Below are 27,885 nucleotides of genomic sequence, written 5' to 3' on the forward strand. Positions count from 1 at the left end.
TGGTTGTAAGTCGTTCTGGATAAGGGCATCTGCCAAATGCCTTAAATGTAAATCATAATGGACACACACAATGTACACCATCACACCGGACTACACTTTGGACTTCACCAGGACTTTTTTTTTTCTTACTGGACAATCACAAACCCTGCACTGACGCCACTTGCAGGGTCACTTTACCCTGGAAGGGGGTCCCTCTCTGTATCACTCCTTCCCAACGTTTCTTCCTTTCTTTTTTCTCTCTCCTTCGAGTTTTTCCTTGTGCGCAGAAGGGTGAAGTGTGGGGGGTGTCAACTGTAGGGCCGGTCAAAGCCCATTGAGACATACTGTATGTGATTTTGGGCTATATAAGAAATAAATGTTGCTGGTGTCCTCCCGGGGCATGACACAAAAAGGAAGACAAGAGTTCAAGATTAAAATGAACGTTTAATCGGTTAAATGTGGCAGACGGTATAAGGAAGTAATACAAGCACTACGTTTTTGGTGAAAAATTAGCAGTCAGATTTAAAAAGTTAAATAAAGGCAGTGTAGGTGGGGAGTTTTTTTTCAGGCCTGGTGGCATTTTTTGCACCGCTATAGAGCTTTGCAGTTCCAGGCAGTTCTTCCTTCACCGGACTATGACGGAGTCTCTGTAGAAGTCGCTGAGGGCTGGAATCTGGCCGCTGTATACGTCACCCCCAGTTATCAGCCCAAAGGGGGACTAAATAGCCATAACCATCCACCCACCAAAACCTCCAACAACAAGCAGCTGAGCATCAGACCTGGACCATGGAATGATTTCTATGAGACTTTGCAGATGTTTGGGTGTGGGTGAGTTGTTTATCTAGGGAGGACGTGGCATCAGGATGCACTGCAGGAAGAAGGTAAAGCAGTGAAAACCGTGGGATGCTGTGGGCTGTGTATTCAAATTATCCAAAAAATAGCTGGGGTCAAAAGAATATTAATGTATTTAATGAATATCATTAAATACCGCTATGCCACACTACCCCTGCAGAATATAAAGTAGGTCTGAGCCAAGGTGTCTGTTGCCTTCACCTTCTTCACAAAAAAAAAAAAAAAAAGCCAAATAGCTGAAGGGGCCAGATGTGGGAGAAGCCAAGGGGCGTGGCCACAAACACAAATGAACTGTCATGCCATGCATGAAAAATTCAATTTTACGTCTAAAAAAAGTTGCCTAAAAAAAGCATTGATTCCAGTAGTCATTACATTTGATGTGCAGTACATAGAAAAAAAAAAGGCCACGTACACAGAAATGTTTTATTACTGTGAATAGCAGGGCATTCATATAGTGTAGAATACATTCATCTTGCCTAGAAAGTAAATGGGACCTGAACATCAGTTAGTCTAGCGCTTGCAGCAGGTTTGGCCAGAAAGCCTGGGAAGACTCTAATAAACTCTACTTGGAAGGTCTACGGCTACGCCAACTTAGGAAGTTAAAGAAGACCGAAATGAGGCAGGAGGGGAGGAGAAAAGAAACTTGCCGTGGCAGACCGCTCTAAGATCGGGCACAGTGGCGCCTTAAAGGTAAAATGTTAAAAACAAACTACATCGCTTTACATTTTGATAGGCTAGAGAGGACATTTTATTACAAAAAAAAAGTTTAAAAAAGGGAAACAAAAGAAATCTGCAGCAATTCATCTTACATTTCTCATGCTTCGAACAAAGGTTTTACCCATCTTCCCATTCAGCTCAAATTTCTGTTCTTCTGGCTCAATTTGGGGCAGTGGGAGAAGAAAAAAAAAAAAAAAAAAAAAAACTAAATTAAGCACCGGTGAGCACCGGGTAGTCCAAAGCAAACCTACGTGGTGATTTTTATTTGTATTTTTTTTTTTCACTTCGGCTCTAAATCCTCTAAAACGGGATTTTGGAATACGAGCGATGGTTTTAGGGTAGAGTGCGACTCCTCCCACTCCAAGGTCCCATGCAGACAGTGAAACCGGAGATGCAGCTTGATGTCAAGGGGACGGAGGGTGGAGGAGGTCCCTGCCGGTGTCCGGGAAGGGAGTGGTTTCAATTCACGAGGTCCAATTTATTCTATGAGAACAAATGTGCCGTTGACCAATCACAGCTGTGCTCAACCGCGATACACTTAAAGGCTGTGGGCTAGCAGACGACAGGAGAAAACTATAAACACACACACACACAACTTTCAGCCTGGTCGTCCCATCTAGAAACATTCTACAGGCCTCCGTTCAGTTCGTTCATTTCATCTCGAAAAACTGTAAAAGCTATAGACCAGTGTTTCTGTAGGTGGATTTCACGCTTTGCACTATTTACAAGTCCAGTTTAAACTCCATCAGGTTCCTGCAAGTCCCCGGCGACATACGTTGTTCCCAGTGGTCCAGTGTTTGTGCGCATCATATGTACCTGGGGACAATCTGGAAAGAAAAAAAATAAAATAAAATAATCAAATATGTGAGCTAAGAAAAAGAAAATTTTCATGAAGTTAAACTTGAAGAAGAAACAGGAGTTTGGGGGGGGGGGGGGGGGGGGGGGGTGACCTCTTATATCTTTTGTGTTTTGGTCTAAATCCACGGTCCATGGATATTGGGACAAATGAAAGGACATGGCTGAACTGTTTTAATTAAAAGTGGCTTGGACACTCCTCCCTCCTGCTCTTCATCGTGTTCGGGACCAGCCTGAGTGGAGCATAAGGCTCAGGGCAAACACCAGGCTTCTTCCCCCCCATGGAGAACCTTTCAAAAACACACATTTAACCCCCCCCATTTATTTTTCAGCACTCACTGCAATAAACGGAAGCACCACTAGTTGGAGCCGTCTTACTGCGCTCAAGTGTTCAAGCGAACTTAATATGCAATGCTTGTGGGTTTTATCATCCCCCCTCCAAAATAATAATTCGAAACATTAAATTTGAGTGGAAATTAAATAAATAGAAACATGTGTAACTACAGATATACATCAGTTCTACCTTACCAGCAACTATATAAAAACGACAATGTTCTTAACCATGACACAATAAGATCCCACAATAATCGTGTCCAGGGGGGGACTGAACTACTGATTGTAAGTCGCTCTGGATAAGGGAGTCTGATAAATGCCGTAAATGTAAATAAACTGACTTCTTGATGGTTTTTTTGCATGTTATGAAACACGGCTACAGGTAAGACGTACCAGAGCAGAGCTTTCGACCGCGTGCTGACCCCCTGGGATCGGCTCTCCTCCGTGTTGGCGTTCCGGTGGCTCCTCTTGTGCGTCTCCAGGTACAGCTTCTTGGCGAAGGCCCGACCACACATGTCGCAGGCGTGCAAGGAGAAGTTCTTGGTCACCTTGACCTCTGTGCTGGACTCCATCTCCTCGGACTCGTCCTTAATGACCACAGCGATCAGCGAGGTATTGTCCCTGGACTCGTCCACCGAGGCGGCGTCTTTGCCGGAGTCCGGCGCGAACGTGGACAGCGTCTGGTTGGACAGGGCCAGGCCCTGCTTGCGCGTGACGGGCGCCGAAGTTTCGGACCGGCGCGTGACCGGGGGCGACTGCTGCTCGAGGACCTCCTCTTTCGACTGGCCGCGCTTGGAGCCGCCGAGCACCAACTCGGCCGGCTTCTTCACCGCGCGGCTCTCCAGGTTGGGCATGATCTTGGCGAGGAAGGAGTTGGTCTTCCGGTGGACCACGGTGATGTGGCGCAGGACGTCGCGCTTGCGCCTGGACTCGTAGCAGCACAGCGGGCAGCGGTAGAACTTGATGAAGATGTCGTTGCCGTTGTCCGTGTGCAGCTCGATGTGCTTGGTCAGGTTCTGCCGCGAGCTGAACTGCCGCTTGCACAGCTTGCAGAAGAGCTGCTTGAAGTCGAAGCCCACGGAGAGCTTGGCCTTGCGGGGCGGGGCGCCGCCCTCCTCCGGCTCGCCGGGCCTCTTCTTCCGGCCCCGCCTCGGGGCGTCGCCGGACGACGTGGGGCTGGAGTCCGGGGTGCCGGCTTTGGCGGCCTTTTTGGGGGAGGCGGGCGGGGCGTCCTTCTTGGGCTGGACGCTGATCTTGTGGACGAAGCGCATGTGCCTCTTCAGCCGGCCCTGGGAGCTGTACTTCCTCTTGCACAGCAGGCACCGGCAGCCCGCCAGGTTGTACGCCGGCTGGGCCGCGCCCTTCTTCGGCCCCCGGGTCGGGGAGGGGGGCGGCGGCGGCGGCTTGGGGGCGGGCGTGGCCTCCAGAGAGAGCGGCTGCCCGGGCTTGGTGGCGATGTCGGGCGTGATGAGGTCCCGGCGCAGGCCCCGGTGGACCTCGTCGAAGTGGCGCCGCACGTTGGCCTTCGTGGCGAAGGCCTTGCCGCAGACGGGGCAGCTCTTGCCGTTGGGCTTGGCCGAGGTGCGGTTGCCGTGGCGATCCTTCACCACGGACAGGAGGCTGATGGGAACCGTCCGCGTCTCGGTGAACTTGCGCAGCTCCTCCAGGCGGCGCTGGTGCGCCTTGCGGCAGTGGCGGCGGATGCTGCGGCGCGAGTTGAAGTCCCTTCCGCACAGGCAGCAGGTGATGATCACATCCTCGACCCCGCTGTTCGACTCTTCATCCACGGCCCCATTTCCTGCGTTTTCTTCCTCGCCCCTGCTCTCTTCCTCCTCCTCCTCCTGTTCCTCCTGTTCCTGCTCCTCTTCTTCTTCTTCCTCCTCCTCCTCCTCAGGCTCCTGTTGCTCTTCAACCCCTTTATCTGCATTCTCCACTGCTTCTTCCACGTCCTCCTCCATGTTGTTGTTCTCCTCTTCCTCTTCTACATCTTCCTTCATCCCCTGTTCTTCTTCTTCTTCTTCTTCTTCTTTCTCCTCCCCCTCTTCATTCTCGCCATCCTCCCTCCGTATTCTGGTCTGAGTAGTTTCCGTGTACCTCTTGGGTCCCTGCTTTCTCCGGTTCTTCTTGCTCGGCTGCTCCGGAGGCGGAGACTCTGGCTGGACGCTCACCACCTCCTCCGTGGTGACGTGCTGGAACATGGCGTTCTGGTTCCCGTCAATGGGCTCCATCGCCACCACATAATCCTGCCTGTCCGGACGGGGGTAGATGGAGTCCAGGAGCTGTTTCAAGGCCAAGGTCTGCTGGGTGTCTCCTGCGGGCCCTGCTGGGAACGAAAACAACAGTCGTGGTGAAATTGTGGTTTTAGCTCCACTTCATCTCTGGACACATGCACACAGTGACGAGCTCTGAGAGATGACGATGGCCACTCAGTGCAAAGAGAAACGTTTGATCGCCGCAAGAGCCGACTCGGCTCGCTATGTAGCCGGTACAGAGGCCTTGTGGTGTCCGATACCCCGAAAGTTACTGTGGTAACTTAGCAACTGGATAGGCAACTCCTAACACCGGAATAACCTGTGCCGCTAAAAATAAATTCCATATTAATAATCACGAGTCGCTGAAAATGAGATGAACTGGAGCCCTCCCCCCTCCATATCACCATGTTCAGGAGAAATGTGTTCTTCACACTACCTGCAGAACCTCAAACTGAAATACGAGAAAACATTTCCGGGTCAAGTGAACTGAAATGAAACGGTGGGAATTCCAGGCGAGGACAGGACAGGAAGAGAGACGTGGACCTACCCTCGGGGTCGGGCGGTTTGGAGAAGCAGTAGAACTCCTTGTGCGTGATGAGGTTGGGCAGGCCGCGGAACAGGCTGCGGCACAGCTTGCACTCGAAGATGGTGTCCACCTCCCTCAGCAGGATGTGGCGGAGCTGTGGGGTTCCTGCACGGGACAGCAGGGGGGCGCCGTTAGCCCCAGGAACGCTGGAACAGTTCACGGAAGAAAGAGAGGACGGTAGCTACCTGAACGGAAGCACTCTATGATCTGCTGGATCCCGGACTTGGACGTCTGCAGCTGCTTCTGAAGCAGGGGTGGGTCTCCGGGTTCAACCTCGTACACTGGAGTGCACAGGATTTTAGACAACGCAAAGAAATCTGGTAAATTTACAGCATTTACCAGACGCCCTTATCCAGAGCGACTTACAATCAGTAGTTACAGGGACAGTCCCCCCCTGGAGACACTCAGGGTTAAGAGTCTTGCTCAGGGACACGATGGTAGTAAGTGGGGTTTGAACCTGGGTCTCCTGGTTCATATGCCAGTGTGTTACCCACTAGGCTACTACCACCCTTTTATGTGTGCGAGTACATAAAAGAAGTCTTGATCAAAGAAATGTGAGCACATGCACACCTAATACTGGCGTCTAATAAAAGCCAAGTGAAAACTACAGTTCAAACAAAAGGCAGATGACCATGATTATGATGTACTTGACCAAAACATATTGATCTTGTTGGGAGCAATGGATGGAGTGCAAAGACGAACGGTGTTAAAAAGGGCGGTGGCGGCAGGATTTATCGGCTCGCCAGTGGTGGGCGAGGCAGGCCTGTACGAAAGCTTTACGATTTCCTGCGGGTATTTCCTCCAGCTGAGGGGGGGGGGTCTTAAAAAGCTGCCGGCGACTGGGAAATCACCCCAAGCCCGATCCCTGACCGTGCACGAACCCAACGGTCAACCAGCTGACCCTCACGGGCCTGGGTGTGACCTGTGCTATTCTGAAGGGGAATGAAGAAGATCTGGAGAAGAGCAGCATTTGGCTGTTCTAAATTTTATTTTTCACGGAATCAACTTTCTAAAACGAAAAAATATATATATGTTTTTTTTTTAAATCAGACAAATCGTGCACGGAACCATTTTAATGGTTTACCATGGAGATGTTCTATATGTTGCACACAAGAAAACTACACACAGCCCCACCCCCGCCTCTCAACACACACTGGCACTAATGAAACGGGACAGGTCCCACTGATCCCCCGTGGTCAAGGGGGCAGAGTTCAGCCAATCGGCTGCGCAGACGCAGGACACGCAGGGGTATTAACCATTTAAAGGCGGGAGAGATTACCAGTTACCGGGTTAACAGAACCGTCTGTGGCTGGGTGCCGACCCGGATCCGACATGTGGTGCTGGCTAGGGCTGGAAGGCCAAATTTACTTTAAAACAGCCTCTTACAGAAACAGCTACAACCTTTGGGTCTATGGGGGAACCACAAAAATAAAAAAAAAGTCTTACCGTATCTAGTCAAATCAGGCGAGGATTCAACGGAACTAGAGGAGCTGTCGCCTCTAGAGGCGCGCGGAGGTATTACAGCATGGGGACATGTCCCAGTAATGCAATACATGGAAATTACTGGACTTTTTTTTCTTTTTTTGAATAAACATTTTTTACACTGTGTCAACATTGCAATAATTCGGCATTTCTGATATACTGTCCTGTCCTTGCACAACACTACAGGGTTAACTTTCCTGCGTTTTCACATTTTTTTGTACCTTCACCTTATGCTCATGCTCTGACAATGAAGATGAAGTAAACCTGATCGTGAACTTGTGACATAAAATTTCCATAATCATGGGCCATGTTGGGTTAAGGGTTGGAGGTGGGGACACGACACCAGTCTTTCCCACAGAGCAATGACCACTAAAAAAAAAAAAAAAATTCCTGCAATCGCCGGCATACCCCTTTAAGACCCTCAGGTTTGGGAGACATTAGAGGACATGAAAGTCTGAAATAGACCCTTCAATAGCTTAGAGCTGCATGACTACTTATAAATTAATGAAAGAATGAAGGAACTAACAACGTCTGACATTACAGCATATGTCAAAGTATGAAATGATGCATGTCAGCAGAGGGAGGAAGAAAAAAAAAAAAAAAAGTCATTCGAATGGCGTACTTGTAAAATGTCAAAATGTAATTTTAATATCATATCAATTATATAATTTATGTTGTATCAATTATTTACTGATTCAATTATTATAACCAACCAAAAAACACTGAAAAAGAAATCTAATTACTGTGTCTTGAAATCCTGATTAATGAACTAATAAAATATTTCATTAAACCCTAGGGGTCGGTTTCCTAGTCTTAGATGAGGAGATTTTGGAAAAAATCAGTCTGTGAATGGGAAACTCATCCAAGATGTTAAGGCATTATCAATAAGAGAGAACCTACCTGAAGAGCCATGATCTTCTGTCTGGCAGCCTTTGTCGCTCATGAGGCTGTTATCTAGTTTGGGCGTGGTCATCTCCATCTCCTCATTCATCAACAGGTCTCTGGAACACAAGGGACAAAACTTATCAACTGACGGGCAGCGTTAGATCGATTCGCAGTTTGTCAGATTGTGGTGGCCACAGATGCGTTCAGATATTAATATCTGCTTCCTGCATGTCTACCTCCGAAAAAACAGACGATCAGATGCACCACACTGAAACACACACACACACACACACACACACACACACACAACTTACTTATGCTTTTGTCATCATGACAACTTACACCGCTGACTGTGATACTGTTATGCAAATGAAGCGGCCATTGAAGCTTTGAAAAGTGCTACTTGGACGAGCCCCACTTGGAGTGTGTGTGTGTGTGTGTGTGTGTGGGGTTAACAAAAGCAGGGGAAAAACAATGGCAGTTTACACACTGGAACACGATCTGCGTCTCTCCAAAAAGACACAGCACCGGGAAAAGCTCAAGTGCCCGACAACGTTTTTTAATTAGAGGGAAGAACTCAATTCAACGCAGCCTCTCGGGAACTATTCGTGCATCGAGCCAGATGAGCAGTACCACCGCGCAACACTGGGTGGAGTCCAACCCCACAAAACTGACACCAAACTCGGCAGAATGGAGAACCATGAGCCTTGAATGACCACCGACCGGCACAAAAGCTAACAAGCAAATATTGCAATCTATATTTTTCAAAATGGCTAAAGAAAAAAACAATTATTCAGTCACTCAAAATTATTCAATGTGAGACAAAGGATGCCTTAACGTCATTGCATGATTGTACTGTGTAGAACAGCCGTGTAAAAAACATGGGTGGCTTTAAAAAAAAAAAAGAGCACAAATATTCAAATGATAAAGTGTTCATGCTATTGCAGCAACGTTGTGCATATATCTAATATCCAGAAACACATAAAAAAAAAAAATTCCATAAAAATGTTAACTTCATGAATTCTATCCTGCAGTTTATTCAGCTCCAGTGTTCTAGTGTAGGGTTGTGAAGGGGACATTTCAGTTTTGCATAATAATGTAATAAAACTGAATAAAAATGGAAAAAAAGAGACAAAAAACAAAGTCACACAAGCTAAGACGAGCCTCCATCAAATAAAATAATAATCATATTTACCACAAATACGGCAATGGCGGAGGATACAAACCCGCTCAATCACCACAGATGACTAAAATGCCGTGGAAATACATTAAAGCGCAACACAGCAATATTCTGAAAAACCAAGACACCCCTACCATCGGTAATCTGCCAAGCAGCACCATTACGTTAATAATTACATTCCGCACTAAAACCGGTTTAAAAGCCGGATGCCGCTTTGGATGAAAAGTGCCCGCCGACTGCATGTAATTTCACAAAACATGAACGAAACTTGGCCAAAGTTCAGACGACCAGGTGATCCACGTCCGTAACCACCAGAACATCCAAACACTGTTATTGTAAGGCACCGTCATTACTACTTTACAACTACTAATTAACTACTATTTTATGCAGCCACGTCGCTTTTAGTTCACATGGCTACTGATGCTGCCAGTCCCGTACCAAACAGAAGCCACAAAAGTACGTGTGTGGGAAAGGATTGGAAGTTGGTTGCTGTGCTCTGATTGGCCAGTTCGGCTTCAGCGCTGAACTGTTGCAGCGTTCTGATTGGCCAGCGCCTACCGTACCCATCATGCACGTGATACAAATAATGCCAACGTTTCTCTCTTTCTTTTTTTTACCGTTTCCACGTATTACGAGCGAAGAGAAGCACTTTCTGTAGAACCTGCGTGGAGGTCGCAGGGTCGGAGGAGCCTGGTTCCACTCACGGGTCACATGGTCTGTAGGATGCCGCTGTTCGCAGCATCTTCACGGCCACGCGAAATCACTTCCTTGCGCAAAAAAACCCCAAAAGACGGGACAAAAAAAAACGGGAAACGCGGAAAGCGGAACGACTCCCGACCACCCTCCGACATGTGACCCGACCCCGTCCAGGCCGCGTGGGTGCCGATTCGCCCCCGACGACGCGCATTTCCGGTGCGGGTCTCGGCGCGGACGCCCGTACTCCCTCCGCGAGCCCCACGTGGCCGTCAACAAAAAGAAAGAAAAAAAGAGAAACGAGCGCAAAGCTCCGCGCCGGGCAGCGGGCGACTTCTCACCCGGACCCAGGTGGGGCCCGCGCTCCCCGGTGGCGAAGTTCCGGCCCCCCGGCCTCGTCGCACCGGGACGCGAGCACCCGGCGCCCGCTCGGGGGTCTCCATTCCGCCCGGTCACGCTCCCACCTTCCCGCGCCGGGAGCGGGGAAGAGAACGGCGACCCGCGGGCGTGGAGAGGTGGGCAGCCCGTAAAAAAAAAAAAAACACGACATGCGCAAAAGCGGCGCGGCTTTTTGTTTTTTTTTTGCTGCGCAGCTTCGCGCCCTGTGTGCACTTTCGAGGTCGGCCACCGACTCGGCCGCCCGGGACTCCCCTCGCCAACCTGCAGCCGAGAGCGCAAGCCGCGCCGCCCCGTTCTGTCCCCAAAGTGCCCCTCACACGCGGACCCGCTCCGCCCCGAAACGCCACAACTTTGCGCGGCCGACGGGCGGTGGGAAGAGCCCCCCACATTCCCCCCAAAAAAACCCCCAAAACGCACCTTTCGCACCGCGCGGAGGAGGACAAGGCCCGGTCCGCACGCCGCAGCGCGGCCGAGGGTGCAGCGCAAAAAGCGGGTCGAGCGCCGCACGTAATCCGCCACGGGCCCCGGCGCAATCCTCCCCGCGGCACGCCGGCGGGGTCCGGCGCCAGATTCGCCCCGCGAAGGGCCCGCGGGGGGGAAAGAAGTCGCTGCGCCTCGCGGATCGGTGGCACCTTTTCCAAGAAGCCGCTTGGCGCACAGCGCCGGCGACCCTTCCGGCTTTTGCGCGTCTTCCGACCGGGCGCGCTGCGCGACGAAACGCCGATTTTCGCCCGAGATGCTAACGAGGGCGCCGCGATCCGGGTCCGGGCGCGGTCGGCGCCCTTCAGAGCGGCGCCGGAGGCCGGCTCGAGGCTTCGGAAGCAGCTCCTCTCCCCTCCATGAGCAGGCGAGCGAGATCGCGCTGACGCCATTTTCTGCAAAAAAAACAAGCCGCGCTCGGCGAGCTAAGCGGCGAGGTCTCCAGCCTCCACGAGCACGCCGAAGCGCGGCCGAGGAGCGCGCCGCGGGCCGCCCTTACCTGCACACGGCACGGCGCGGGCCGCGTCGGCGATTCGGCGCTCCGGCCCGGGGAAGGAGAGCAGCGGAGAGGAGAGGAGAGCGTCTCGGAGTTTTCGCGTCTCTGTGGCTACGGCGCCCGACGTGCCTCTTGCGCCTCACTGCGCCTCCAGCGCCGGGCTGCGCTCTAGCAAGCGCCTCTCCAGCCGCCTTTTGTGCACCAGCTGGAGACCCTTCAGCGCAAAGGTGCTCCGCGTTAACCTCGGAAATGCCAGAGTCGCTGTCACCTCGCCGGGGTCGCGGGAGACGGCGGGCGGGGGGAGGAAAGGCGCCGTCGTGCGCCGCGCAGGTCGTTTCTTGGGGTTTTTTTTTTATTATTATCTCTCCGCCCTCCCCGCGCGTTCGTTAAATTTTAACGCGCCCGTCACCTTTCCAAAAAAACAAACAAAAAGAAAGAAACAGCGATTAAAAAAATCTCTCAACAAACCCCTTCTTAAAAAATAGTAACTTTTTAATAACGTCACCGCGCGTAATCTTTTTTATTACTTAGCCGTACTTAAGAATAAATTCGGGCGGCGCTGGTATTTCGCGCGTTGATGGACGCATTATGATGCAGCTGAATCACTCGTAAAATTATGTAAAAAAAAAAACAATAGAAACACGCGTCTGTATATTAAAAGCGAGTGTAGAAATGCAGTCTGAGGTACTTTTAAAAAAGTTTTCAGAATGTATATATATATATATATATATATATAAACGTGCTTATAGTGCAAAATCGTAATCAAAACCACGTGACCACTTAATCACGCAATAACACCCCCTCGAATAGTGAATATAAAGGAAATGTTATAAAAAATAAATGTCAGTCTGAAATGTTTTATCCGTTTTTTGTGTTTTCCTTCTTACCTGAAGCGGCGTTCCAAAATTTTGCGAGAAAAAAACCCCCCCAAAAATTACCAAAAATTTGCGGATGGTTAAGCTGGATTCTTCGTTCCCGGAGCATTCGGTCTAAGTAAGCTAACGATAGTATATTCTGGGTTATCCGAGTTTAAACTAGTTTAATGATACGTCCGAGCGAATCTACAGACGGAACTTTTTTGCTACATGCTAATTCGGCTAGTGTTAGCCTGTTAGCATCTCTGCCATGTTTCTCTTGTTCTGTTTTTTTGTTTGTTTCGTTTAAATATATATATATATATGTGTGTGTGTGTGTGTGTGTGTGTGTGTGTGTGTGTGTGTGTGTGTGTGAATGTCACAGGTCCGTTCACTTTGCCTGGGAACTTGTCTAAAAGAACAGGTAGGGGGGGGGGGGAAAGCTGAACTGCTGAAACTTTAGCTGCAGTCACAACTTCTCTCTCCAAACTCTTTCAGGAACCAGACTCACTCCGCTTCCTTTCTTCACATATAAATGGCCTTTTCACCACTTTTCTCAGAAATAACTATATTTTTTTGTACTGCTCTTAAGCCCGTTTAACCTCATTAAACACGCGCTGGCCCTTTAAGACGTGGTTTAAGTCTCAGATCAAGTTCAGGCTTTTTTTATGGACAACGCTTTTTTTTTTTTGGTATCGTACCACTTAAGAACAAAACTTAATAACTATGCACCTGTTTGTTGGCTTGCGGTTAAATTTTTTTTAACAATTAATATTCACAGAAGAGGGAAGAAAGAAAACTAAAAAATCAGCATCTGGAGGACTTTCACACATCCATCTTAAAATATACAAGAAAATCCAGATCAGTGACGACACTGCGGCCGGCGACAGGTAGAAAATTTAATTGTGTAACAGCTGAAATCCCAAACATTGTCAAACCTGAAACTACATGGTGTCTTATGTGACTGCTGGAAATGTTGTGGGCCGGGAACAAGGAGGAAGGGGGGGGGGGGGGCAATGACTGCATGCTGCCATTCCACTTCCACTATTATAGAAAATATTAGCTAATTTCATTGTCCAGGCAACTGTACAAAAAAAAAAAAAAAAAAAGTCTTGAAAAGTAAGGCCTTACAAATGACAACCACCAGCTTGTGTGGTTATCTGCAGTTTAGGTATTGAAGTGTCCTCAGCCCTCAACATTACAAACAGACATGATGCATAAATCAAACAGGGTCATGGAAATCATGAAAGCAACGCCAGTGTATGTAGTCTTATGACACATGAAACCTGACGTTCTCGCTCCATCGTTTTGGCGCAGTCATGTCGCTTGTTGGTCTGAGGGTCATTTTCTGGGCACGGTTTCTTTCTCATTCCTGAGGAACGTTTGTCCCGTCACAAAACAAAGGAGTGAATAAAACCTAATAAGAGTAATAAATAAAAACCTCAGCTCACATGCAATTAACCAAACGAGTCACCTCTAGGGACAGAGAAATGTCTTAAAACAGTGGACATATGACAATAGAAAAAGTATTCTAAAAAAAAAAAAAAAAAAAAAAAAAAAGAGAGAGAGAGAGATTTACCTTGTTCAACATGATAAAACATCATTATCTTTAATCAAAATAAATCTCGGCAAAATCGCTCGCAAAAAAAAAAGGTTACTAGCTGCTTGTTAGGTTGAGTTTCATAATGGCTCTTGGTTTCAATGTTTTTTTGCAAATCAGGATCAGAAATATAATCTAAACTGTAGAGCTGCACATCACTTCAGTGAATCTCCCCCAAAATATATATATATAAAAAGAAATTCACAAAAAATTATAATAAACCATGGTACCTTTATGAAACATTGTTTCTAGTACTGGATCCACAATTACAATAATAAGTGAAAATGTTAATGATCCACCCTTTCATTCAGGAAATAATAAGACAGTAATAGTAAGATCTGATGGGTTGAATTCTGCGCTGGAAGCACATGGAGCCATAACCTTTGACCTACTGTATATTTCTTACCATTGGTAAATTACTGTACAAATGCATGTTTATATATTTTTTCCTATAAATAGGATCAGATTTGGTTTCCGTCAAGTGACAAAAGAGCAATGGGAAATATATTCTGCAAATATCTCTGAAACTTCATGTGGATAATTCAGGGGCTTTACTATTAAATGTAACAACGAAGGCGTAGCTTATACTGGTCTGGTTTCATCAACCAATCTTTAATCATTATTACTCATACTTGTATACCAATTCATATAAGTGCTGAAGCTGGGGACAGGGATAACAAATGAGATCAGATGCCATTGTGTCAGATAATGGACTGAATTTGTGGGAAAGATAAAATTTCTATCTTTCAGGCTATAATAGAGGGGGGGAAATCAAGAATAAAATATATTTTTTTAGCTCTCGGATTAATAATAAATACAAAAAATGATATGTACATTTTTTTTCAACAACAGGAACTCTATAATAATACTTTCAACTTGAAAATTACATACAAATATACTTTTGCTGATCTGTAGCCCTACTCTAGCCAGAGTTAGAAAATTAATGAAAGAAAAGTTAAATTATTGTACAAAATGCAACACTTCGGTACGTTCTCTGTTCAGGTGTTTCTCACCCCACTTGCAGCAAAAATGAAATGAGAGAAAGTGTGAAAGGGGGAAAAAAACCTGAATCCACACTATTTTTCATTTCATTTTCTTATAAATACAATTTGCCCACAAGCAATGCTGAAAATTCCCTTGTTAAGAGTTTTTTTTTTTGTTTGTTTGTTTGTCTCTGCCACTTGTTCTGTAGTCCACACCGAAGAAGACTTTAAGTGCACTTTAGAGAGGAATGGTGAAGAGGCTTCTCCATCCCCGATCCTATGTCTGAGTGTGTATATGTGTGTGTGTGTGTGTGTGTGTGTGTGTGTGCTTTTGCTGTGCATACTCAGTGTGTGTGTTTCTTTAGGACAGACAGGTATGAGGCTGGGTGAAGTAACCCACAGCTGGACAACGAAGCGCGCCTCCCTTGCCGCCTTTCCACTTTGAAAGAAGTGAAATCAACCAATTCAGCGTTCAACCACTTGAGTGGCGCAGAAATGAAACGTCTTTATCTGTACACTTGTAGATGGAGCTCCTCCTCCAGACGGCACCACCTCAGGAGTCGATCTGCTGTGCAGGGGAGCCAAGTGGGTGGGGTTTCAACAGAATGACTCCACCCACGTGAGTACCTGGACAGACACTGGTGGAGATGATGCCGTTTAGCGTCCCTGCCCTGATATCAGTAATGTTTCCAGTAAGCCCTCTAATGCAGGCTTTCGGGAGAAGAGGTTGGAGGTCACAGGTTAGCGAGCACTCAGTCACTCTGGACATCAGTGATTCACCTTGGGCTGAAAAAGAAAAATACATATGGTTTTACGAACTAAAGAGCTTAAACTCATGGTTTTTAAAGCCAAACATTAAAAAATATTTTTTTATATATATGGTATAGTTCATAACATTGTTTCAAGGACTTATTTGTATACAATTTTTTCCATCCTTAATCCCTGTTTTTATTCACTTAAGCATCATTATTTCCGATCACTGCAATACAGTTCATCCATTATAATTACTCTGACCTAAAATTTTTTAAAAACGTTTTCATAAGTAGTTTATGGTGTAATGACATGGATGCGCGTAATGAAATAATAATATCATCAAGGCCACCAGTACCTGTCTCTGCCTCACCTGCTGTGGGAGAGGACTGTGCGTTGCCTCGGGCACGGTGGTCAGAAGGCTAGTGTTGCTCTTCCTGAAGATGCTGTCCAGACCCGCTGTTCTGGCAAACTTGCTGATTTTGTCACCAGAGCCGGACCGTCGCCTCTTCCTGTTGTCTGTTGCCATGGCACCAAAAGGCGTGGAGCTCGTGGAGGAGAGGAAGTGATCCTCCACGGACACGTTAGGGGTGCTGGGCTCCTGCGCCTCCTCGCTCACGTACCTGTCGGAGAACCGGAGTCCCTGCCCCACACGAACCGAGGTCTTGCTTTTGACACTGAGAGCCGCTGTCCCATTACTCAGGACGGCGTTGCCTGGTGAGTGGTAGCCGTTGTCGTTCTTCCTGTAGAACCCGCTGTCAATGGTCTTCCTCCTCTTGACCCCCTGACCTTCACCTGTATGTCTCTGGGACTTGTTGGGTTTAGCTCGAGGCTGTTTGGTGAAAGAGGGCACTGGGGCCGGGTCTGGGTCCCGGATGCAGAAAACACCAGCTCCGTTCTGGGAAAAGGAGGTGGAGTAGGACACCATGGTGACCCCATCCAGTGACGGGGTAACGGCACGTTGAGGAAAGAGAGGAGATGAATGAAGGCCTGAGCCTGTGGAGGTGGCATCAGAGGGGCTCGGGGTGGTGCTCAGCGCCAGACTCTCAGCCGCCAGAGGAACCTTCCTACAGGACATAGTTAAAAAATAAAATAAAAATCTCGCTGATCCAGAGATACTAATTAACTTTAACAATAACCTGAGTAGTAGGGGTGTTGAAATTAATCACCCTTTTCCTATCAAGGTTGAAATTTGTTTAACTTTGACAGCTGTGACATAGTGGTGGCCTAGCGGTTAAGGAAGCGGCCCTGTAATCAGAAGGTTGCCGGTTCGAATCCCGATCCGTCAAAGTTGAGCAAATCCACTGAGCAAAGCACCGTCCCCACACACTGCTCCCCGGGCGCCTGTCATGGCTGCCCACTGCTCACTAAGGGCGATGGGTTAAAAGCAGAGGACAAATTTCGCTGTGTCAGTGTTGTGTATCACAGTCACAATGACTTCACTTTCATATTGAAATCTTTGTGTGACCAATAGAATCAAAGCCGGTGAGTGTTGTTTCTGCCACTTCGCAACACACACAAAGCAGGAATGGAGGAAAAGCAGATCTTAACACTCTCTGAGTGTCCAGAGATCTGTAATATGACATTATCGTCTTACCGGGAGTTTAGAAAGCCATGCATACCATTCTTCACTGTGGCCCGCGGCGAGCGCAGCACGTGGCATCACCTGACGCCAGGGACGTCGGAACCAGGCGTTTTTCTGCCGTTTGTGGCTTCAGGTCGTAGCAGGTTTGGGTCGGTGTGTAGGGGAGGAAACTCTGGTGAAGCATGCAGAGAAAGAAGGTCCACCGGGACCTCACACCGCTGCTGGGGTTTCCATCACGCTGTCTATTTATTATGCTTACAGCACCTCAGTTCTGCAACACCCGAGTAAATATCGGTAACCGCTTGTACATCAGACAGGGACATAACAACGTACCAATTGTTACTGTTTTTATGTCATTCAAAATTAAATAATAAAGGGACCAATCGGAGCTTGGAGCAGTGTGTGGGGACGGTGCTTTGCTCAGTGGCACTTCAGTGGAACCTTGGCGGATCGGGATTCAAACCAGCAACCTTCTGATTACAGGGGCCGCTTCCTTAACTGCTAGGCCACCACTGCCCCAGGGAAATGATTGTCATTGTTGTGCACACGGTGACACAACGAAATGTGTCCTCTGCTTTTAACCATCACCCTTGGTGAACAGTGGGAGGTTTAAAAGGGACCCGGGGAGCAGTGTGTGGGGATGGTGCTTTGCTCAGTGGCACCTTGGCAGCTCGGGATTTGAACCTTCCAATTACAGGCCCACTTACTTACCCGTTAGGCCACCACTGGCCCCACACCTGCGACTTACTTACCGCCACATCTGCGAGTTCACATGCTTCTCCACCATGCGGTGCAGCGTGAGCCTCATCTTGTCCCACCGCCTGTCGAACACGTAATGGCCTCTCCCCATCAACCTGCTGTTGAAGGCACAGCACTGGGCAGCCAGGAAAAGGGGGTGGGGAGAGAAATGAATAATGGCTTCATACTGTTGGGGAATGTCGGTGGGGAGGGGAGGGCTCTCAGGACACTCACACTCATGGGGCGTGGGTGGTGAACGGAATAATGGCAGATGGGCTTTTCCGAGTCGTCAGGGACGTCCGCCTCACCCTCGTCACTAGACACGTGAACGTCCCCAACCAACCTCTGCCACGTTGCTATGGGGTCGGCAGTGGGCACTTGGGTTGAGCTAAGGGACACGATGGCTCCGCCGCCTGAAGACCTGCATGCAATGATGGGTGGTAAGATCACCGGGTCAAACAGGGATGTAAATGAGAACAATTATGCTGCAATATTCATGATTTCACTCTAAAATCCGATTCAGGTCTCATATAGAGCTGGGTGGAATATTGAAAAGTCATATTAAGATTATAAAATAATTTCAATTTAAATATGGTAAGTGTTTTCAGATCCAAAAATGGCCAACCAAGGATTTTTTGCAAACAAAGTAAAACAATTACATTTCAAAGCCTTCGTACAAAGGCTTTTATTACCTAGGTCAGAGATGTACTGTATATATAATTTTATATACACAAAAATGGTTCAGTTCTGAGAGCATGGGTGACACCGACGTGTTGTTGAGTTGAGCCAGAATTAACCAGTTGTGTGACACAATTTTACATTCTTACTGACCTGTTGCACATTTCATAATATTCTCAGTGGGAAGAGTGACACAAATATGAGGGCATTACATGCAGGAATTCAATTCGACCGTTGTACCTGCGCAACTGTGGGTTCACCAGCCGCAGTTTCAGTGTAGACGTGGTCTTGCCATTCTGACAGTTTGATGACACAGCGGGAGTAGGGTCATGTGATTGGGCCTCCTTCTCCTTGGCCCGCCCCTTGTGCTCTGCCAAAAGGACATCAAAGTCCTTCCTCCGCCCAGGTACGGCTCTCCGGTGAGTCAGGGAGTGAGTCTGGTCACCAGCAGTTAAAGACCATGGAATCCACGAAGACACAAATGCGAGCGCACAGTCACATCAATAGGACATGCGCTCGTATTCAAATACGTGCACATGAACATACAGAAAGACAAACACTGTAATAACGACAGCCGCTAACCTTGCACGTCAGGGATCGAGTGCAGGGCCGTTTGGTCTCCGGGTCCAGGACTCCACAGTGCTTGTTGGGATCAAACACTCTGCCTGCAAAGAAACCAAATCAAATGTGACTGCCGGTACACCAAAGCTGTGTTAGCAGAGACGCTGCAGAAGTTACTTTGAGATATTTACAATTGAATGTAAATCTACACCCAGAGGGTAGTTCTGAGAAGACATCTTAAACAATGCCATTTTTTGTGGAATGCAACATGACTGCTGATGCAGAACTGCAACACTAGGCAGCCTGGCCACAAAGACCCGGATGCACCCTATAATCTCACTTCACTAATCCCATATGACTATAATCTAACCATGCCCGTGCACGCTGAATGCACTCTACCAGGGAAACCTCCAGCGCATTATATGGGACACAAGCTCTGGCAGCCGAACGCGTGTGAATTGCAGGCCGTAAATCACGGCCCGTCGGCCGATAGCGCTCGGCTCCAGCAGCATGTGGAGAGATGCGAGCTCAGCTCACACATTACTTTTTCCATCCATATCCACATATAACAAGAAAAAAAAAAAAGAAGAATAAACAAAGCCCCACGATATTGCTTAAACCTTTCCATAAGGAACAATTAGGTTTTTCAATAGATTTTTTTCTGATATTGCCAGGCCATATTTGATTTGGCCATACGTAGTAGGTAATGTCCTCTTTATGAGACTCGGAAACTGCTAATGGCGTTTTTGAGCTACCTAAACATTCATGGGCATCCTACACGCCTATTCACTTCCACTCGTGCTAGTGGAGCGCTAGTATCGCTAGCACACCCCCAGACCCTCTTCAGCTCTGTTCTCAGCCATTCTATGTCTGCTGGCTGCACACAGCGCACCATGATGTGGTACTGCGTGCGTGGCTTCCGTATTCCAGCACCTGAGCAGCCGCCCTTCATCATTCAAAAGTAATGAAAACACACGCACAAATGCCGGTTTCTGCCATTTTCATCATGCCCCCGAATCTGATCGGCGCAATCTGTCTGAATGTTATCGCACTCATCAATCGAAAAAACACCCCCCATTCCGACTGGAACTTTGCGGTTTTGTTTTCCGGTGGTACTGAATAGGCTAACGTCGTTTTAATACAGTTTAGCATAATGTATCCTCAACTGAGGTGAGAAAAGTGAAAAGATCAGCCCACCTGAGACTCTCTTATGCTTGCTGCCCTTCGTCCCATTTTGCTGCTTCTTCTCCAGCGGAGAGGGCGGGGCGCTGGTCCTCTTGTCCAGCGAGGATGGAGAAGGGGAAGTGTTTGGCCTCCTGTCCTGAGAGGAGGGGGAAGGTGTTGGCCTTCTGTCCAACGGAGAGCTGGAGGGGCTGGGGCGTCTGTCCATGATGGAAGGGGGAGTGGTGGACCGGGGGGTGGGGGGACCCCGCCCATTCAAAAACTTCTCCTGGGCCTTATGGGGTGTCAGTGAACCGAGAGAGGACTTGAGGGATGGGACAGGTGAATGGGAAGACGTCAGGGACGAAAAGCCGGACGAAGAGGAGGACGAGAAGGTGAAGGAGGAGGAGGCAGAAGAAGAGGTGCTGGTGGAGGAGACCTTGACATGGCCGCTGTCCGCTCTGCCAAAACAGGGCATCTTCTCCAGACTTACCACAGGCAAGGACACACTGGAATATGACAGCATTCCAACACAGTCAAACCTCCAATAATAAAACTTCCATTCACCTTTCCACAATCTCTAACAAGAACAATAATAATAATCATATTTAACTAATTAGAAAGGATGCAGCCATATTCAAGGACCAGCAAATGTGTGAATATTTAAGCAAAATGAAAATATGAAAAACCAAGAAGACTTTAATTGGAATGGATGAACATTAGTTTCATGCTATTTCATCAGTATGTTCCAACACATCCATTCAGCCTTATAATGTAATAAATTCTCAGTATGAAATCTAAGGTACGGTGGCCCTTAGGGTCAAAATACAACGACAGGACAGGACCACATTTCTTGTTTGTGATTAGACGTCACCCATGTCACAAAAATTCCGTCCTTTGACTTTTCTTGCATGAATGCATGCTGGGATAATGAGTAGTTGATAGGATAACAACACCCTACTCCCTCATAACACCCCCTCCTCATAAAACATCAATCACACATAAAAACATTCACTTCATAAGAAGTAGAACATGAGATATGCGATGCATGCAGCAAGGCGTACACATAAGAGTGAGAGAAATATCTGAGGTTACATTTCTGCTTTCTATTTGTCCACATTTAGCCTCTCCTACTTCTTTTAAGAATGTCAATGCTTTCCCACACTCACAGAATCTTGGCCGTGACTGAATCTTTTTCCCAACAATGGACAATGCAAATCCTTATAGGTTCCTGAATATCTCAGGTAGCATAAGTGCAAGATAAGTATAAAGGACACGCATTGTCCTGAGTGACATGGGTACTGTCCAATCACAAACAAGAAATGAAAGTGAAAGTGTCCCTTACATTTACATTTATAGCCTTTATCAGATGCCCTTATCCAGAGCGACTTACAATCAGTAGTTACAGGGACAGTTCCCCCTGGAGACACTCAGGGTTAAGTGCCTTGCTCAGGGACACAATGGTAGTAAGTGGGATTTGAACCTGGGTCTTCTGGTTCATAGCCGAGTGTGTTACCCACTAGGCTACTACCACCCTTAATGAGCAGTGGGCAGCCATGAGCAGTGTGTGTGGATGGTACCTTGATCAACAGGAACTCAGTGACACCTTGACGGTTAGGGATTTGAACCCGCAACCTACTGATTATGGGTCCGCTTCCTTACCCGCTAGACCACCACTGCCCCTTGGTCCTGCCATGTGGTCCTACCCTTTCTGTAATCCAAAATGTGCTTTTTGACCTTCAGGGCCATCGTACTTTGACCTTCAGGGCCATCGGCCAGGGTCCTTGACCACCTGACACCTTATGTCCATTACGGTTTCAGTAGATCATTGGGAATTTTAAACAAGGTTAAATAAAGTTATCAATGAAAGACTGAATGCCTCCACATTCTTGCACATTATTGTTTTGTAGCTAGTAGTTCTGTAGTTAACAGTGAAGAAAACCTTGCAGCCGGGTAGTTAATCACGGGTGAGAAGAACCAACAAACCAGCAGAACCTTCCTGTTCCTGCTGTACTAAGTGGTCTATGATTCAGTTCAATGGTTGAATTGATCAATTTACCACTATGTAAATGATTACAACTAAATGCAATCCAATTGTTGCTACCCACCATGCCTTGGCCCGAGCTCCTTTCGGCGGGTAGACGGCCAGCGGCGCCTTGCTGAAGCGGGAGTGGGGGTAGTCTCGAGGGACACGGAAGGGCAGCGCGTCCACGCCACCGTGGCTCACAGACACTTTTGGCTTCATAGGTACCAGCGGGGTTCTGGAAACACTGGGGGAACCGTGTCTCCTCTCTGTCACACACAAAAGGTTTTTTTTATAGGCACGGACAGACACAGACCTGTTGAGATCAGAGAGACCGAAGGAGGCTTCGGATTGTCCCCACAGCGTCGCTCAATGTTTTTATTCCACATTATGTAACAAGCACTAATAATTACATGGTCAGTGGGCAGTCTAGTGATTTAACGACTGCTCTCCTCTTAATGAGCCTCCAGCAGAATCAGTGCCCGGCACTTATATTTATGTGCTCTACATAACACAAAGTTCTAGTGGTCTATTTGGCCTCTGGGACATTCAACTGCATGTCATGGCTAATGAAAATATGAAAAGATGTTGAAGAGGGAGCAGGCACTGGCCAATCAGATCATCCATCCCAGGCTCAAACGGTGACAGACACCAACACACACAGCACCGGCTAATGTAGCATCGCTGCTACACTTACGGTTCTTGCTGTGCATGGCTTTCTGTGGAGGGGTGGTGGCTGTGCTGTCTGCTCACTGTGAAAGAACTCCCCGGCTACCTGCAGGTACAAATCAAACACATACATTTTTCAAAAAATGTGAAAAGAAAGAAAAAAAAATCAGTTGAATAGTTATTATAAGGGATGGGAATATTTTTAATAGTTTTCTAGTTTTCTGGCTAACATCACTGTTCCACACTAGATATTATGAATGGTAAAAAAAAGGAACCAGAACTAAAACAGAAAATCAAATGAACATGAAGCTACTTGAATGGTAAAAGAAAACAAATTCACAGAATTAAATGTACAGTAACTCATGTCTACAGCTTTATTGCAAGTTTACAGTATGATTTTATCTGGATTACTTTATCTGGATTACTATTCAGAAAAGTTTTTCTTAAATCCCTGATGCATAGAGTCATTATCTGTCATTTTTCCATCTGTAAAAAATTAATATGATGCTCTGCAGTGCTGTGATCCAGGCTGTCAGCTCAGAACAAAGTAAGAACGAAAGTGTGACGTGCTGGAAACTGCTTCCTGTACAGCCCTGATAAAACAATCACCACATGCTCTCGTTTCACAGGACATTGTCAACCGCATGCATAGAAAATATTTTTTGTAAAATTCCCCTGGTTCTTGTAGCTAATCCAACGAACTGTACCAAGATCGGGCTTCTAGAAGGCCCCGCAGAACAATAACAGCAGCAGCAGCGCACGCGCAGAACTGACTCCGCATTTAAAGTAACATTTAAATGACTTCGATTTGAATGGAGTCTGGATGTTCGACGTGAACCTGTAGCGGCAGGTGCGCAAACAGGCTCCAGAAGAGAGCAGCTGGATGGCCAAAGGTCGACCCTAACCCACACACCACGCTCTTTCAGAAGAAATGCCAGATGATTTCACACACACACTCCTACAGCCGCGTTCCTTCTTGTTCTTGCCAGTACCGACACAGGACCTGGTCTCATGTGTTTAAGGCACAGCAGGATCGGGCGTGTGTGTGCGCTTTATTTTCCATCTCATAAAAATGAGCGATCGATAAACGTGCAATTAAGTCACAGTAACCTATAAACAACCCATAGCTAAACTTTTTATGTCTGCTTTTACAGCTTCATCGTCCTCTGTAAGGTAAACTGTCTCACTGTAATGCAGTGAGATGTCATTTTGGATTTCACTTTTATGAAAAATATTCGCCATCCGTGACTGAACGGTGTACATGCGTTGTTCAGTTCAAAAAGAGTAATTATATTATAGAGTATTATATTCACTGCATGCAAAGTTCTTTCATCACGATGTATAATAGCTCATGAAAATCAGAAACACGACTAGCAAACACGACGTTTTCCACTACATTGAGATGAACTCGTTCAACATTATTTCATTTTACATTTACAGCATTTATCAGACGCCCTTATCCAGAGCGACTTACAATCAGTAGTTACAGGGACAGTCCCCCCCTGGAGACACGATCGTAGTAAGCAGGATTTGAACCTGGGTTTCCTGGTTCGTAGGCGAGTGTGTTACCCACCCATTTCAGATAATGTCTGTTCAAAAGTGCAGTTGTAAAAGTCCTGATACAGTAAATTATATTTGCCTCATTCAAGACATGAAAAGCGCCTGTGAAACGAGGTGAATAACAGAACGACAGAGACGCAGTAAAAAAAAAAAAGTGTCTGTTTACATACAGCTGCAGTCAGCAGGAAGACGCCGGGAACCGTGGCCCCGCCCCTCCAAACGTCACAGCCCCGAGTGGAGAAACGAAACCAAAGTTAACCCCCTCCCGACTGAGGTCGCTGCACCTCCAGCTGCCAGCGCACGCCGTTTTAACCTCCTGAGCAACACGCACGCACAGCTACTTACTCGCAGCACAGAGAGCAGCAGAGGAAACGGCGGGAAGAATGTCGTTCCTCGCCGACATTCTTCTCCGCGCTGGTGATGAATAGCTGCGAGTCGTTGACCCCTGAGCTGAACGCCCCCCCCCCCCCTTCCCCGCCGCGGACGGAGGGACACGGACGGAGCCCAGGCCCTGCAGAGGCCCGTTTCCTCCGGCGCATGGCACACACCGGCCTGCAGGGGGCGAGCTGTAGCGCTTCTTCCTGCTGAAAACATGGCCTCTGCTCTTCAGCTTGAGGGCGAGCGAACCGCACGCTCTGTGGCCATTTTATTAGAAACACCCCTCCTGCACTTTTCAGCGGGCGGTTTACGCTGACCAGATGCCACACGCACTGCGAGCCAACAACAGTAACACGCTAAACTACTTTCCAACCGGCATTTGCAAGTGAGCGGAATTCGGGTATCTGAGATTCCCGGCCTTCCACCGTCTGCCATGTTGGTGGGTGCTGAGGTCAAAGGCCAGACCAGAAGACCAAATGAACCAGGGTCACACTCCACAAAATTCAGCCGATTTCTGCCACCGGCGTGAATGTCGGGAAGGATGAACGAGTGGCGTGGAGCGGCGTATCGGTGCCGCAAAGACGACGTTTCATATTTCCTGGCAGCTCCTAGGAGGTCCTTGACCAGCCGTGATGTCATATATGGAACTTTGGGAACCATCGTAAGAAGTAGGACATAAGAAAGTTTTATGTGCAGGTGGGGGGGGGGGGCGATTCAGGAGCCCCTGAGGTTCGATGACTTCACCGCAGGCGTTGCACGCGAGAGAAATCAACATCACTGGAACCCTAACCAGAAAAGCACATATCTGTGGGAACGTCCCCATATTATTATTCTTAATATACAAATAAAAATAACAGATGTTCATTCACCCTAAATCAAAAGTGGGAGGTGGAGCTTCTTCACTGAGCCCCCCCCCCCCCCCCCCTACAAACCAACATTTTGACCTTGTAAAAAAATGCCAGTTTAGCCGGTAAGTGACGTCATGACTCAAGAGTGGCGTTCTCTGGAAAGTTCCAAGGTCCGGGTCAAAGGTCATAGTCCTCCATCAAGCCGGCACAGACCACACGCAGCCATGACAACTTGTCCTGACCGCTCCTGCCCCCTCCTCCAATCAGAAGCCGGCTTCAGGGCCGCTGTCCAATCAGCTGGGACGGAGGGGAAAAAAAAAAAAAAAAAAAGTCCGCCTCAATTCACCTCCTCCCCCCAAAAAAATAAAAAAATAAAAAAAGACGCAACAACAACCAGCGCAGCGCCGCACGTCTACAAGCACGAGAGCAATTTCCTCCGGTCCTGCCAAGGCAAATACGAAGCGGGAGCGTAGATCCGAGCCCAAGCTGCAGGCCCGAAACAATCGCCCCTACGTGAACGAGCGCACCTTAAACCCCGCCGGCCGGTGCGGGCTCCTGTTTGGTTTGCTGCTGCTGCTGCTGCTTCGCGGTCGCGCGGTGAATGGAAGTGCCGGCAAACAGGAGGAGTAACGGCTCTCCTCCTGGCGCTCCCGTCTCGTACCCTCCGTTCCGCGCACGCAGGCTCCCTAGTGTGGGCTTCTCTCACGCGAAACACGGATATTACGTGACCTTTAACCCTGAGCACATCGCCAAGCAAAGGGGCTGCTACCAAAATCCTGAAATTTAGTACAAACATTATGCAACATATTTATATTAGTGTGTCAGAAATCTATTTACATGTAAATATTGCACTGGCTCACGCATCCCACAATGCAACGGAGCAGTGACAACAAGACACAGGAGGCCGGCAACCATGGCGTTACATGAACAGCGGTAAGTATTCGGAAAAATCTGCGACACCGCTGCCTGCGGCCATTGGACCGGCAGAAGTCACCTTTTAGCAACGATTGGCTGCCGACAACGAACGTGAGAATGCCCCGACGAACGTGGCTGAAATCATTTACATTTACAGCATTTATCAGACGGCCTTATCCAGAGCGACTTACAATCATGTAGTTACAGGGACAGTCCCCCCCTGGAGACACTCAGGGTTAAGAGTCTTGCTCAGGGACACGATGGTAGTAAGCGGGATTTGAACCTGGGTCTTCTGGTTCATAGGCGAGTGTGTTACCCACTAGGCTACTACCACCCAAGTCCTGCTAAAGGTGCAACAATAGGTTACCGTACATCTCGAGGCACCCGCTCGCTATTGTTTACTCACTCACACGCACGCACAACAATTAAAATGTCACGACAGTCCACGCGCAGAACGCAACGGCCCACAGCCATCAGAGGGCGGATCACCAAAGCTGCAAGGGAGAGTTGAGGTGAGGAGGATTCCCACTGGACAACCGATTTCAGCCAGATAAGCGAAGGGAGGGAAATATTAAACAAGTACAAACAAGTTTTAAATAGATAGATAGATAGATAGATAGATAGATAGATAGATAGATAGATAGATAGATATAGAAAGAGAGTGAGAGAGATATTATACAATACTTGCAACTTATATTGCTTTAAATAGGTATCCAAAATGAAAGCGATGCAGCCTCAGTCAATGACAGCAGCTGCATTGTTTTTAATAAATATTAACAGCAATTTGGGGGGAGAAGGCAGCGCGGAGGTGAAGGTGCAGCTGCTGGTAGCTAGGTGGCTGCAGGGCGCACACGGCACCTCCAAACTTGTCCGCCGGAGCCGCAAAGTAAACAACAACAAACAACAACAAACAAACAAACAAACAAACGGCCGCGACGTCACGCCGCAGCCTCGCGTTGTGCACGCGCCGCGTGCGACGTTTATTCCTGCCAGCGCGGAAGCATGAAGGAGGAGGAGGAGGAGGAGGAAGAGGAGGACAGGCAGGCACAGAGAGAGAGAGAGAGAGAGAGAGAGAGAGAGAGGCAGGCAGACAGGCGGCTGAATCTCAGCTGAAAAACACTGTCGAGAACGCGTGCGAAACGCGCCAGCGCCGTGAAAACGCGCCGCGGCGTGGCGTGGGCCCGACTTACCGCGTCGCGGGGTGGGGCTGTGCGCGGGCGGGCGTGCGCGCGGACCGATCCACACTCGGCGCCTGGCGCGTCCGCGTCGCCATTGATCTTCCTTCTTGTTGCTTTTCCTTTCCTTCGCAGCTCGCGCAAACGAGACTGGCGACGCGCGTGACGTCACGTTCGGCGGACGTCGGTCGCGCTCGGCCCTCGGCTACGGGAGGTGA

The 27,885-nt window shown here is 48.1% G+C and overlaps 2 protein-coding genes across 4 annotated transcripts; both read right to left on the reverse strand.

The window, feature by feature from the left end:
• Positions 1–1,240: 1,240 nt before the first annotated feature.
• Positions 1,241–11,337, reverse strand: znf800b (zinc finger protein 800b). 2 transcript variants are annotated; one of them, XM_028954881.1, is made up of 6 exons: positions 11,193–11,337; positions 7,957–8,057; positions 5,760–5,855; positions 5,536–5,679; positions 3,130–5,056; positions 1,241–2,375 (listed from the first exon to the last, which is right to left on the reverse strand). In XM_028954881.1, coding segments are annotated over exons 2-6 (2,259 nt in total). In that variant the 5' UTR covers positions 8,048–8,057; positions 11,193–11,337; the 3' UTR covers positions 1,241–2,374. The 2 variants fall into 2 exon arrangements, with proteins under 2 accessions (XP_028810714.1, XP_028810715.1); XM_028954882.1 differs by lacking the exon at positions 11,193–11,337 and adding an exon at positions 9,739–9,847.
• A 2,517-nt stretch (positions 11,338–13,854) lies between these two features.
• atxn7l1 (ataxin 7-like 1) lies at positions 13,855–27,861 on the reverse strand. Of its 2 annotated transcripts, none has more exons than XM_028955655.1 (10): positions 27,683–27,861; positions 22,820–22,897; positions 22,208–22,391; positions 20,136–20,608; positions 18,960–19,042; positions 18,618–18,814; positions 17,934–18,120; positions 17,714–17,835; positions 15,735–16,443; positions 13,855–15,412 (listed from the first exon to the last, which is right to left on the reverse strand). In XM_028955655.1, the coding sequence occupies exons 2-10, from the start codon at positions 22,833–22,835 to the stop codon at positions 15,395–15,397; spliced, it is 1,989 nt and encodes a 662-aa protein (XP_028811488.1). In that variant the 5' UTR covers positions 22,836–22,897; positions 27,683–27,861; the 3' UTR covers positions 13,855–15,394. The 2 variants fall into 2 exon arrangements, with proteins under 2 accessions (XP_028811488.1, XP_028811489.1); XM_028955656.1 differs by having other exon boundaries at positions 15,750–16,443; positions 27,683–27,860.
• Between the last annotated feature and the right edge of the window lie 24 nt (positions 27,862–27,885).

Source organism: Denticeps clupeoides, chromosome 15 (assembly GCF_900700375.1).
Source record: "Denticeps clupeoides chromosome 15, fDenClu1.1, whole genome shotgun sequence".
NCBI lineage: Eukaryota > Metazoa > Chordata > Actinopteri > Clupeiformes > Denticipitidae > Denticeps > Denticeps clupeoides.

Coding starts and splice junctions, on each gene's coding strand:
- znf800b (XM_028954881.1), bottom strand. CDS start 8,047: ATGAATGAGGAGATGGAGATGACCACGCCCAAACTAGATAACAGCCTC. Junction 5,856..7,956: donor AGAAGATCATGGCTCTTCAG/GTAGGTTCTCTC, acceptor TGTGCACTCCAG/TGTACGAGGTTGAACCCGGA. Junction 5,680..5,759: donor CATAGAGTGCTTCCGTTCAG/GTAGCTACCGTC, acceptor TGTCCCGTGCAG/GAACCCCACAGCTCCGCCAC.
- atxn7l1 (XM_028955655.1), bottom strand. Junction 19,043..20,135: donor CAAGCATAAGAGAGTCTCAG/GTGGGCTGATCT, acceptor GTTTCTTTGCAG/GCAGAGTGTTTGATCCCAAC. Junction 18,121..18,617: donor GTGAACCCACAGTTGCGCAG/GTACAACGGTCG, acceptor CATTGCATGCAG/GTCTTCAGGCGGCGGAGCCA.